The sequence below is a fragment of the Ahaetulla prasina genome, chromosome 6 (assembly GCF_028640845.1).
Source record: "Ahaetulla prasina isolate Xishuangbanna chromosome 6, ASM2864084v1, whole genome shotgun sequence".
NCBI lineage: Eukaryota > Metazoa > Chordata > Lepidosauria > Squamata > Colubridae > Ahaetulla > Ahaetulla prasina.
The window spans coordinates 62,830,338-62,844,268 of NC_080544.1; the positions used below are offsets into that span (position 1 = coordinate 62,830,338).

The window sequence follows — 13,931 nt, forward strand, 5'->3', positions numbered from 1 at the left end:
TGTGTTGAATCTCAGCTCTTTACCACAGGATTCCAGAAACTTAGCCCAATAATTTTTCTGTTAACTTTCTTGGATAATACTCTCTATCTGTTTACAGGATAATGCAAGTTTTCTTTTTAGACACATTTTAGCACTTTCTGCCAACTACAGGTAGAATCAAAGCAAATGAATCCTATCTGTAACTCTTGAGAGAAGTTACAGGAGACAAGTTTTCTCTATCAAGAAAAGCAATAATATGATTTAATTCATGATTTAAGCATTTTCCTTAACCAGAAATCCACTGAATCCTGAATAAATTTGTGTTTTTTTCTTCAAATATGCAGCATTCCCTGAGCGAGAGGGAACAATAATTTTCTAGATTATGAATGTTTAGTTTTTAGTTCCTTTTTGTTTCTGTTTTGCTCTTAGTGCTATCTGTTTCTATAAACAGTAGCTGCATTAGAGTGGTTTCAATTTGCAGAGGAAGTCACCATATGTTCTTCCTTGAAGCAAAGCTTTGGGGAAGTTGCCAAACTTAAAGAAAAAAAGTATACTTTAAATAAAAATACGGAACTTATCTTGTGTCCATAGAGCAGTTCACAAGAATATCACAGTTTTCTTATATATTTTACTCTAAGTAGCATTTGAAGACACTCATTTTTTTTTAATTTCTTTTTGTCACAACAGTATACACAAACAATTGTCATAGATAAAACAACATATTTTGAAGAAAATGTATACATATATGTAAAAAAATATGCATCAACTATATCAATTTGATATGATGAAGGGAACAATAGGACAGGAACGGTAGGCACTTTTGTGCTCTTATGCATGCCCCTTATAGCCCTCTTAGGAATGGGGTGAGGTCAATAGTAGACAGTTTTTGGTTGAAGATTTTGGGATTTTGAGTAGAGACTATGGAGTCAGGTAATGAGTTCCAAGCATTAACAACTCTGTTACAGAAGTCATATTTTCTGCAATCAAGTTTGAAGCGGTTGACATTTAGCTTGAATCTATTTTTTGCTCTTGTAATATTGCGATTGAAGCTGAAGTAGTCTTTTATAGGAAGGATATTGCAATAGATGATTTTGTGTGTTAAACACAGGTCATGTCGAAGTCGACGGAGTTGTAAGTTTTCTAATCCCAGGATTTCAAGTCTGTTGGTATAAGGTATTTTGTTGTTTTCGGAGGAGTGAAGAACTCTTCTAGTAAAATATTTCTGGACTCTTTCTATTGTATTTATGTCAGAGATGTGGTATGGGTTCCAGACGGATGAGCTGTATTCAAGAATAGGTCTGGCAAATGTTTTGTATGCTCTAGTTAGTAGTGTAGAGTTTTTAGAAAAGAAGCTGCGTAAAATTAGGTTTACAACTCTTAGGGCTTTTTTCGCTATGTAGTTGCAGTGGGCTTTGGCATTAAGGTCATTTGATATGAGAACTCCAAGATCTTTGACAGGGTGGGGGTCATCAGTTAGGTAATGTTCATCAAGTTTGTACTTGATGTTAAGGTTCTTTTTTCCAATATGTAAGACTGAGCATTTGCTGGTTGACATTTGGAGTTGCCAAGTTTTAGACCAATCGGAAATTAAGTCAAGGTCTTCTTGAAGGGTAGAAGTATTATTAGTGGTATTAAATAGTTTGACATCGTCAGCAAAGAGAACACAATAACTTGAGATGAGGTCGCAGAGATCATTTATGTATAGTATGAAGAGTATTGGTCCAAGAACACTATCTTGGGGAATGCCACTTTTGACAGGAACAGGATTAGATATAGCGTTGCCAATTTTGACCACTTGTTGTCTCTTTGACAGGAAGGCATTTATCCAATTGTGAAGAGGTCCCGAAATGCCGTAGGATTTTAGTTTGAGGAATAGTTTATCATGTACTACTGAATCAAAAGCTTTGCAGAAGTCTATGTAGATTGCATCTATTGCTTTTCCTTGATCAAGGTTGGTAGTCCATATGTTTTTGCAGTGGAGAAGTTGTAGATTACAAGACATTTTTTTTCTGAAACCAAATTGTTTATTAGAGAGAAGGTTGTTTGTTTCAAGATGGAGTGTAATGGTTTGGTTTATGATGGATTCCATTACTTTGCATAAGACACAACATAGAGAGATAGGTCTGTAATTTTCAACAAGGCATGGATCTCCTTTTTTGAAGATAGGGATGACTGTGGCTAGAGACCAGAGTTTTGGAAGGGAACTAGTTTTGAAGGCTTTATTAAAGATAATGCTTAGGGGTTCAGCTATATTAATTGAAAGTTTTTTTTAAAAAGTATGCACATAGTCCATCTGGTCCAATAGATAATGATGGTTTCAGGTTGCGAAGGGCTTTTTCAACATTATCTTCTGTAAAGTCTACATGTGTTAGGTCATTGTTTTCTTCTGTGGAGTCTATATGTGTTGAGTCGTTGTTAACATTTTTGATACGATTGAGGAATGTTGGATATGAGCCATCACTGTTTACAAAGACTGAGCCGAAGAATGTGTTAAAGAGGTTTGCTTTAATTGTTTCGTCAGTACATTCTTTACCGTTAGATTCTTTTAGTGGTGGAATGGTTCTTGTTTCTTTTAGTTTATTGTTTACAAAATTATAAAAATGTATTTTTTATGTATTATAGGACTGGGGGTGTGTGTAGAACAGGACTGTCTCCTGGAATACCATAAAGCTTGGTTTTTTACTTATTTAAGTAAAACTTTGTATATTTGAGAAAATACCCATAAGGGAGAAACATATAAAAGCAGTTTAAGATGAGGCAGCATCTTTGGGATGTAGTTTGTACTCCTTGGAAATCCATAAAACTTCTATCAGAACATTTATTTATAGGCATGGCTTCTGCTATCTTCTCACTCTCTCTTTTGCTCCCTCTTTCTCTCACTGCATATGAAGACAAATTATGAGAAATCCAGCGATGTTATTTCAAAGGAAACTAGTCCAGAGAAAATGTTGAACATGGAAATGCCCACTGTTTTTATGAATGTATTTATGTTACAGAGCATAAAAGAACATTATATATTGTAATTACGTAAAATATATCTCAGATGTATCAATAGTATCTACATGATTCAAATGTGAATCTAAACTTGTAAATTCATGATATCCATAATGAGACCCTGAACACTCCCCAATTGATATGAATAATTTATTAAGGAAGCACATTTCTACCCTTGTTTAGGATATACAGTTTGGTGGACTATGTGAGAAAAATCCATAACATTTTAGGAAACAACATGTTTAAATATTATTTCAATATCAGATCATAATTAAAATCTCCCAGCATTGCAAATTAATTATCTAGGAACCAGGCTAAAAATATAAAAAATGGCCTTTATAATTAAAAGCCTAATATAGATAGCATTTTCCAACAGATTAAATAAAATTGATTGAACTAAAACTTTACATATTATTTTATAAAATACTGGTTCCTCTTCAGGATGAAAGGGCCAAAACTGTGGACTATTAATCTCCTAATAGTTTAAAATTTGAAAATGAAAAATGACCCTTTTAAATAATTCACATAGTACAGGCTTTCCAAATTTCATACTCAAACTATATTAGATTTTAAAGGACACAAACAACTCCTGAAATTGCTCCAGAAATAGATACCCTGATTCCCCCAAAATAAGACATCCTCTGATAATAAGCCCAATTTGGCTTTTGAGCGCATGACAATAAGGCCAAGCGCTTATTTCAGGGTTCAAAAAAATACAAGACAGGGTCTTATTTTTGGGGAACCATGGTAGATAATTACAAAGCTGATAATCTCCTGGTGTTACATAATTTAATCAGTACACTAAGATCCCAATGGATATTCCAGCTATTGCATTATGAATAAAATGAAGTTTTCACACCATTTTCAAGTGCAAGCCCGTGAAGCATTTTACAGTAATCCAGCTTCTTTGCAATTAAAACATGTATTATTAAATCTCAAAATGCTCTAAAAATTGCTGCAACCTAAATAGATGAAAACACTAGCCATTCTAACCTAAAAGTTAAAAGAATTTCAGCGTTTAGTGAGGCTCCTTCCTCCACAAAATTCTTTCATAAAATGAGAGATTTCTTGCATAGTTAGGACAACAATTAAATTTCAAGGCAGAAACTGCTTTACTTGGGACATACTACCACAGCTGACTTTGTGCAAAATATATTCACTTTTATTGAAACCAAAATTTGAAATGTTCTCTCAAATTTTGAAAAAAGTCTGATCACAATCCACTTCTTTTATTGTATCCCCATCCAAAATGGAGTTATTAAACTTTACATACAATTTATAAAGGATATCTTAAAATATAAATATAAAACAGAATTGTGATAAGGTCACAATATAATCTATCTGGATAAAGAATGAAACCCGGAAACAGGAAAGAAAAACTTAGTAAATTGTCCTTCAGGTTTCTATCCCTGGGGTAGCATAACTTAAAAGATGTTGTTTCCTGTTCCAGCTAGAACACAAAAGGCTGACCATGAAAAAATACCATAAGCAAAGTTGGCATCACGTAACAACTGCTGCCTCGGCGTCTTCAGTAGGATGTATGTAATTTTGGTGAAACAGGGGAAGAGAGGGGCACAAAGGCCATACTTTCTCTTTAAGTACAACAGCATGCTAAGGCAAAATTCTAAAATTTATATGGGGCCATGACAAAGAAGTGGAACTGAGACCAGCACTAAATTCAGTGGCTTTAATTTCATTCACATTGAATTAATATTATATGAAAATTATTGTAATTAATAGGACCATTGCCCACAAATTTGCTATTTCTGTCACAAAAATGTGTCATTTGGAATTTTTAAACTTTGTATTTTTTAAATCTGTAGTAAAATAAAATTTAAAAACCCTTTCCAAACATTTATATCATCTCCTTGCAGTCAGAGGACAGCAATACCTAAACTATCTCCCTTGTGATACTAATTCCTATGTTCAGAATTACAGAGGAAATAAAATGTCCATGCTTTATTATTTTGCATTTGCTTACAGAAACATTTTGTTGTTTGATAGATATGTATGTATAGAAATACATGCACATACACCTTAAACAATACAAGACATCCCCTTGTGGTCACCCCTACCCACCTTTTTTTTAAAATTTGAATTTATATCCCGCCCTTCTCCGAAGACTCAGGGCGGCTTACATTGTGTAAGGCAATTTACATGGGACCTCATGGTACATTTTCCTGCTCTGTTTTCAAGTACTGTATTTATACTTTTTTGGCTCAAGTTCTGCTTTCTGGTTTGCCTGCTGTACTTTTCTTTCTTCTAGGGTGATCCTCTGCCATTCAACAAGCTATTTGCTGCTGCACTATATTTTCTCTACTTTTTCTGAAAAAAACATGCTATATATTCTATTATGGCAGGTCTTCCTTATTAGCATAAAAGATCTAATACTTGCCTTACCTACAGAACAACCTTGGTTTGAATCTCAGGAATAATGCTTGTTAGATTTGTTAGTTTGTTTGGCCATTTCTAGTTACTATTCCCCTCCTTTCTTTTCTGCTGGGCAGTTCCTGGTTTTTTTAAAAAATAAATAAGTACAAAGGTATACCATTTCATTAGCTTTTGAGTACCATATTTTGTTCCTCTCAAGGTTGGGGCCAATATATATTGATGGACTATGTGGATGAGCCACAATATAAGAATTTGAGTTAACATTGCTAAATTTGTACAGGATTTAGTTCTATAAAACAGGGAACAGATACTAACAAATAAGAATCAGAGAAGGAATTCCCTGTACAGAACAAGTTTGGGATCAAAGCATATGTGTGCTTCTCTCTTTCCTTGGGTATGAGATTATTGAATTCAAAAAGGATAGTTTCTGTTTGATTAGGCATGACTTGTATAGAGAAAAAAAACTTTGCTTCAGTCAAGGAATGGTATGATTTTTTTTTCATCCAGAAGAATTAATATGTTCAAGATTTAAATTTTTATGGTCAATTTTTATTGCTGAGCATTCCTGAGAAAACATAGCTGCTCTGAATATGACATTTATCATACACTTCGCCAAGATAGCCCGATTCTAGTTTCTTGTAGCACTATTTTTAAATGTGTAGCAGCAGCTCTTAAAATGAAGAAGTAAACTCATGTGACTCTTGAATGTTGTAACTTCATATTTCTCAATTGTTTCAGTAATTTTCATACTATGTTCTTTCATGCTTTTCAGAGGTTTGAACAGGAGCAAGTTGGTTGGATGAAAACATTTCTTTATTAAATGAATTTTAAGAATGAAAAGCATTATTCTTGAATTATTGTATTTTTCCTGACATGTCCTCTCTACAATTTCCAAAGGTTATTTCCAAATTTACTTGTTCTTTTTATCTAGAGACTCAAGCATGTAGCAAAAATACCTATAGAGTTCAGTTTCTTTAAAAAATCCCAACTCATTCACGCACCCCAGCACACCTCCTAATTCAAAACCTAGGTAACTATTGGTAGGTTAGGTTTGAGTTTCAGAAAAATAAAGGCAAAATGCCAATATGAAATGTTTGTTGTTAAATTCGGGCAATAACGAGGCAGGAGACCAGGGTAGTGACAACAGCTCTTTACTATATGGTGAACCCAGCCACCGGGCTGGGGAAAAACCTCTCCTTAAATACAGTTTAGCCGGCGGCTTCAACCAATCAGCAACGTGCTTGTTTCCCGCCAAAACATTTAAAGATACATTACACTCCTTCCCTCCCAGAAAACACTTTACCAATATTTACATGATATTTACATATTATTTTTCAACGTAATCACGCAAATAGACTGGGCGTCTCCTGACTCTTTCGGACCTGCGCAATTCATTCCCTGGGAGTGGGTCGAGCTGACCGGAGGGGCTGTTTGCTCCTCTCAGCTCCTCCTCTAGGCCATCCGGCCCTGGATTATTTGCCGAGTCGTCCCTGCTGTTTTCTAATGGAACCTGTTGGCGTCGCTGGACCTCCTGGAATTCAGATAAGTCCTGCGATTTTTCCGGGTTTGAGTCAGCTGTGGATTCAAACATTGTATAGTCAGGGCCTGTTTCGTCTAATTCGGATTGTTCGGCTATGCGTTTTCTTATTTGGTCTATGTGGCGCCTCCATACCCGGCCGTCTTTTATCTCCACCAAGTATGATTTTGGACCTGTTATGTTTAGGATTTTTCCTGCTACCCAGGTCGGGCCTTCACCATAGTTGTGTGCCCACACTCGGTCGCCTATGTCCATCCCTCTTGTTTTTTCGAGTCCCCCCTTGTAACCCTCCGGTGTATAGTTTGGATTTAAACGGTCTAGTGGGCACCTGAGCTTTCGGCCCATTAATAATTCTGCTGGGCTTCTGCCGGTTGTGACACAGGGGGTTCTGTGTTGGACGGCCAGGAAGACATCGATTTTTGTTTGCCAGTCGCCTGGCTTGAGTCTGGACAATGCCTCTTTTGCGCTCCGGACGAAACGCTCTGCAAGGCCATTCGTCGCAGGGTGGAAAGGCGCCGAGAGGGCATGCCGGATGCCCTCTTCTGCCAAGTACTCCTCAAACTGGGTTGCCGTGAATTGCGGGCCGTTATCGGATACTAACGTGTCGGGCAACCCATGGGTTACAAATAGGTGTCGTAGGACTGAGATCACGGCCTCGGCTGTCATGGATCTCATGAGAATGATTTCCAGCCATTTGGAGTAGGCATCGACTACTACCAGAAAGGTTTGGCCGTGGAAGGGGCCGGCAAAATCAATGTGGATTCTAGACCAGGGCCCTTGGGGTCTCTCCCATTCCCGAACCGGGGCGGTTGGGGGTAGCGGTCTGGACTCCTGGCAGGCCTGGCATTTCCCTACCCTTTCAGCAATTTCCGAGTCCATTAAAGGCCACCACACATAGCTTCTCGCTAGACCCTTCATCCTCACGATCCCTGGGTGACCCTCGTGGAGGAGATCCAACACCCTTTTCCTCAATTTCTCTGGGATCACCACTCGATCCCCCCATAGCAGGCACCCCCCTTGAGCCGAAAGTTCCCCACGTTTTTTTACAAATTCTTTAAAACGCTCGCCCGGCGCAGCGGGCCACCCTCTTTGTACCCAACCAAGTACAGTTCTCAAAGTAATGTCCCGGTATGACACCCGAGCCACCTCCTTAGACGTGACTGGGCCAGAGTCCAGAGAGTCAATTAACAGTATGGGCGTCCCCGGAGTGGGGTCCTCGATCGCCCCTGGCAGTGGGCATCTGCTTAACGCGTCCGCATGCCCCAACTCTTTTCCTGGCCGATGCCGCAGTTTATAGGAGTATGCGGCTAAAAAGATAGTCCATCGGGTCAATCGGGGCGAAAGCGCCACAGGCGTTGGGCGGTCGCCAGCCAGTAACCCTAACAGTGGTCTGTGGTCAGTAACAATTTCAAAGTCTCTACCAAAAACGTATTCGTGAAACTTTTTTACCCCTGATACTATAGCTAGAGCTTCCTTATCCAACTGACTGTAGTTCCTCTCTGTCAAGGACATCGTTCTGGAGTAGAAGGCTATTGGGGCTTCTGTGCCATTTGGAAGCCTGTGACTGAGCACAGCACCCACCCCATAAGGGGAAGCATCGCAAACTAATACCAATGGCATTGTGCTATGATACTGAATCAGTAAGCTATTGCTCGAGAGTAGGTTTTTTACTGCTTCGAAAGCCCTAGCTTCCGTCTTTCCCCAAGACCAAACAGTATTCTTTCCCAGTAACTTATGTAGCGGCTCGGCAACGGTTGCCTTATTTTTCAAAAAAACCGCGTAAAAGTTCACTAAACCCAGGAATGCCTGTAGCTCTGTTTTGTTTTTGGGCGCTGGAGCCTTTCTTATTGCCTTGACCTTGCTCTCAGTGGGGTGGATTCCTTGCTTGTCTATTCTGTAGCCCAAGAACTCTACGGATTCTACCCCTATTTGGCATTTGTTCACTTTAACCTTTAGACCGGCTGACCGGAAAATGCCCAAAACTTTTCTCAAACGCTCCCCCAATTCTTCTAAATTTTCGGCTGATACCAATACATCATCAAAATAGGGGACTACCCCCGGGAGCCCTTGCAGAAGTCGCTCCATTAAATTTTGAAATAGACCAGGTGCTACACTCACCCCAAACTGTAACCGGGTACACTTGAAAGCACCCCTGTGAGTCACAATTGTCTGGGCTTCGGCTGTGTTGGCGTCTACAGGCAGTTGTTGATAGGCTTGGGCCAAATCTAATTTGGCAAAAACGTGCCCTTGCCCCAGCGAGTGCAGCAAGTGTTGTACCACGGGGACCGGGTAAGCGCTTTTTTGCAAGGCTTTGTTTAACGTTGCCTTGTAGTCAGCGCAGATTCTAACTGACCCATCTGGTTTCACTGGGGTGACGATTGGCGTCTCCCACTTTGCGTGATCGACTGGCACTAGTATCCCCTGACTGATGAGTTTGTCTATCTCCCTGTCAATCTTGGGTTTAAGGGCAAAAGGGACCCTCCTTGCTTTTAACCGTATGGGGGCTACCTGGGGGTCTAAATTGAACGAAATAGGGGTCCCCTTGTACTTGCCCAGGCAGTCCTTGAAAACATCTTCGAATTCGTCCATGAGTGTGTCCTTCAGGTTAAAGTCATTTCTGTAGATGCCAGTCACTCCCATTCCCAATGCTCGGAACCAGTCTAGTCCCAACAAACTTGGCAGGTTCCCTTCGACTATCGTGATGGGCAGGGTTTTCTTGTGTGGTCCGTACTCGACGCGGACGGATGTCGTCCCTCGAACAGGGATGCGATTCCCTTGGTAGTCTTGGACTTTTAGCCGCTGTGTTTGCAGTTTGCGTTTGGCGATGTTCGGCAATGCTTTCGCAAAAGTGTCCCAGGACATGATTGTGATCGCTGACCCTGTGTCCACCTCCAGCCGGCACGGTACTTTTTCAATTTTTGGTTTTGTGAATATTTTCTTTTCTAGACGGGTCGCCGCACGACCCACTATTATGGTCGTTCGGTTTGACTTCGCGCCCTTTTTTTCCTGACCAATCGCGGGTTGCCTTGCCGATCCCGCGCTCTGATTGGTTGGTTTGAATTTTCGGCGGGACGGTTGAGGTGCTCGACAAACTTGAGCCAGGTGCCCCCTCTTCTCGCACCGCCGACATGTAGCGTCCTTGAACTTGCATTGATGACGCTGGTGTTGCCCTCCGCAACTTCCGCATTCATCCCGGTCTTCCTTTCTCGGTTTCCCGGTGTGAAAAACTCCTTCCTCATCCTCGCCGTCTGATTCGGTCTGGGCTTCTTTGTAGTGGACCGGAGTTGATTTCGCTCTCGCCGTTGGCATGAGCGGCTTTTGTAGGGTTTCCGCCGCTTGGGTGGACATCTCATGAGCTCTGGCTTCGTCCAGAGCGTTTGCCAGCGTTAGATTGCTTTTTGATAGCAGCCGCCTCCGCAAACGAATGTCTCTAACCCCACGGATGAGTTGCTCTAACAGTTCCTCATCCAAATCTCGGTACCCACAATCCTTGGAGGCTTTCCTCAGGGCGGCCATGTAATCGCTGATGGATTCGCCCTCTTGCTGCCTGCGCTCTCCAAATTCAAAACGCCGTACATATTTGGACGGTGTTGGCGCGAAATGGTTCTTCAATAGATTCTGCAGCGTTTGCCACGATACCGACTGTACCGGCGTTGGCTCTGCCAGGGCTTCCGCGATGTCGATGACCTCGGGACCGCAGTGGCTCAAGAAATACGCCCTTTTTCGGTTGTCTGGAACTCCTTGCAGTTCGTTCGCCTCGAGGAAACTCTTGAAACGGGTCATGTATGTCCCCCATTTCTCCTTGGACGGGTCAAATGGCGCGGGCGGTGTGTAGCTGGCCATCGCTGTGTTCCGCCCTGAATTTTGCTGGGTTCTGTCCTCGTAGTGCGTTCAGCTCTTTCCTGGTGCTTTTAGCCTCGAGATCCCACCTTCGTCGCCAGTGTTAAATTCGGGCAATAACGAGGCAGGAGACCAGGGTAGTGACAACAGCTCTTTACTATATGGTGAACCCAGCCACCGGGCTGGGGAAAAACCTCTCCTTAAATACAGTTTAGCCGGCGGCTTCAACCAATCAGCAACGTGCTTGTTTCCCGCCAAAACATTTAAAGATACATTACATTTGTTATATGTGATGGCTCCCAAGATCTACTTATTTAAACTTTCTAGCAAAACTTGACTAGTGCATCCAAGTTTGGCCCATGCAACTTCAGCACGTTTCTCACGTATCCTGGATTTTTTTCCCCAATAGACTACTATTGCCTTATCCAGTTCACATGGAAACTATGTTATTTTGGAAACCATCTTTTGTTATTCAAACTCTTCATTCTATATTTTTCCATATACTGTATAATCTAAAACTTGTTTGCCTTTTTGTACTTTTTTGCTTTTTTACTACTTATGAGTCCACCATGAAAGCTGGAACGCCCACTAGTGGGCGGTAGGGACCAGGTTGACTACCACCGTTCTAGACACAGCACAGAAATACAGAGTTGAATGGGATTTTTGTGGTTTTATAAAGTTTGGATATCTCACAGTAAAACTCTACCCATTGGTTCTTCTTCTTCCTTCAGGGACTATGAAGAATAAATCTATACCAGTGGTAGTCAACCTGGTCCCTACCACCCACTAGTGGGCGTTCCAGCTTTCATATCTTTGCTGTTCTTGTATACACTCTTTCCAGTTCTTCAATATCCTTCTTGTATTGTGGCAACCAAAACTAGACACAGAATCCCAGATGCAGAGTGACCAATGCAGCATAGAGTAGAACTATAAATTTTCATAATCGTGACATTATATTTCTGTTGATGTAAGTGTCCCTAAAGTAGTGAATTGACTTTTGGCAGGGGAGGAAGGAAAATAATATTTGGGTTTGGAGGGATTGATATTAGGTAAATACTGAAGCACTTTCCTTTTTTTTAATTTAATTTACTTTTTAAAAAATTTTCATAGCATTATTTAAAAACATTTTCATTAGGTTTTCATAAAATTCCCCGTGACAATTTAAATTTCTGAAAATATACTATTTGTATCACTCGCGTGAAGTTTAGTTCATGTTATGTGAAACTAAATGGCGCTGTAGTGTGACCAAAAATAAAAGAGCCTCGTCCCAGAATAGCTCGCGCATGTCCCTCCACAATACCCAGCTGTAACAGACAAGCAGAGCTGGTAGTCGGCGCCCCCCCAAACCCAGTCCATGATGTGCAAAAGGCATGCGCAGACGACAATACACGGTACATTACTGTGGAACCGGTGGGCGGTTAGAAAATGTTACTACTAACAGAGATACAAAAGTGAGCGGTAGGTATAAAAAGGTTGACTACCCCGGTCTAGAAGACAGAAAATGCTTCCATTTGAGACTATTATTCTTACGTTATTCACAAAAATTTATAAGACACCTATGTCCTCCATTTGTAACATCCACTTGTTTTCCTTTCACTTCTTTATATTTTAGACAAAGAATGCTTTGAGATAGATAACTTTTAATGTGCATAATCATGGCAGCTCTCCCATTCTTTTACTTTTAACACATTTTTTCTATAAAAATGTAAGAAATTAAAAGTTATAAATTGTGCCATAAAGCTGGAAATGAAGTACAATGATCTTCATTTAAGGAGAGATGGAGAACAGTTCTGGTTGCTAGTGATATGAAATCCTTTTAATACCTTAATTAAGCATCACTTAATTATCATAAAAGTGGATAGGAAGCATAGAAAAAATATTAAAATCAATCACACTATATGCCAATCTATAGCACAATAATATTCCATTGTTTACCATAACTAATTTCTGGCATACAAGCATTTCTGAAATGAAGTAATAGCTTAGAATCATCCCCACTTCTGTAGAAACAAATTCTATGGTACAGAGAGACTCTATTTTTGTGCACCTGATCAACACTTGCCTGGGTTTAGTTTTATTAGATGTCTGGCAAAAGGATTATATGTCATCTTTTTTGCCCTCATGGCCTCTGTCCAGTAGGCACAGCCTTAAAATCAAATATGTCCCAGCTTTCTGAATTTTTTTTTTTAAATTGGGTTGTTTTTACAACAGTAATGATTCAAAATTTCATGTATTGTGATCTTGAAAATAGCCTACTTCTTTCTTTCTTTTCCTCATCCATCAACAGACTTGACAAACTAGATTTATGTTAATGATCTTTTTCCTGATTCTAGCAATTGGCTTCAATCCAGCCACTTCAAATCTATGATCTCTGTAGTCAATAGATTGCATGACTTGCTTTACGTTTCTATGATAAAATTTGAAAAGCATGTCATCATCAGTTCAATATTATTGCTAACATATGCATTCTTGAAAATAAAATTTTGTTGAAAAAATATTGTCATCGAAAAATCAGTCTTTCTGATGCTGGAAAAAGTAATTTCACATACCTGTAGGCCTAAGTACATTTTTTGCAGTATTTGCTGTAATTTTTGTCGCAGCTGCCAAGAAAGTTAAAACAGTTTGTGTGTCCTCCTTTTCTCTCCAGCTGTCCTTTCGAATTGTCCGTCTTCCTTTCTCCATTCAGATATCTGGTAAATGTAGCTGGTCTTGAAAGTTAAGCAGGCTGGGTCTGCCTGGTACTTTGATGAAAGAGCAGCAGGAAACACAAGGCTGTAGGATAGACTGGGGAGTCAAAGAAACATTCTGGAAGAAGGCAGTGAGAAACCAGTGCCATACTATTATCTGAAAATTTCTTGACTGTACCCCAGTATCTTCAGAGTCAAGCACAGTTGGAGGGATAATAAAGCATAATAAATGCTACAAACATAGTTCTCAGATGAAGTGAGCTGCAGCTCATTACAGTTTATGTCTTTTAATAAAATTGGCTGTTCAGAAAAGGCACAACCAGTCTAATTTCAATTCCCTCGCCTTATGGGTGAGAAGTGTTTGTAAATATTTTGTGTTTCTCTTCCAATATTTATACAGCTTGCATCACAGGCTGGTTAAAGTTGACAGAATATTTCTATGACAGCAATGTAAAATAGTGCTGTATAAAAACTGCTGGTCAGAGATGGGGCAGAGATCAGTT

The 13,931-nt window shown here is 39.9% G+C and overlaps 1 protein-coding gene across 1 annotated transcript in view; it reads right to left on the reverse strand.

The window, feature by feature from the left end:
- ENTPD1 (ectonucleoside triphosphate diphosphohydrolase 1) overlaps nucleotides 1-13,564 on the reverse strand; it is a 67,023-nt gene extending 53,459 nt beyond the window's left edge. Inside the window, exon 1 of the mRNA XM_058188032.1 lies at nucleotides 13,291-13,564. Coding sequence (XP_058044015.1) covers nucleotides 13,291-13,423 — 133 coding nt within the window. The 5' untranslated portion in view covers nucleotides 13,424-13,564. The remainder of the gene's footprint in view (nucleotides 1-13,290) is intronic.
- Nucleotides 13,565-13,931: the final 367 nt, after the last annotated feature.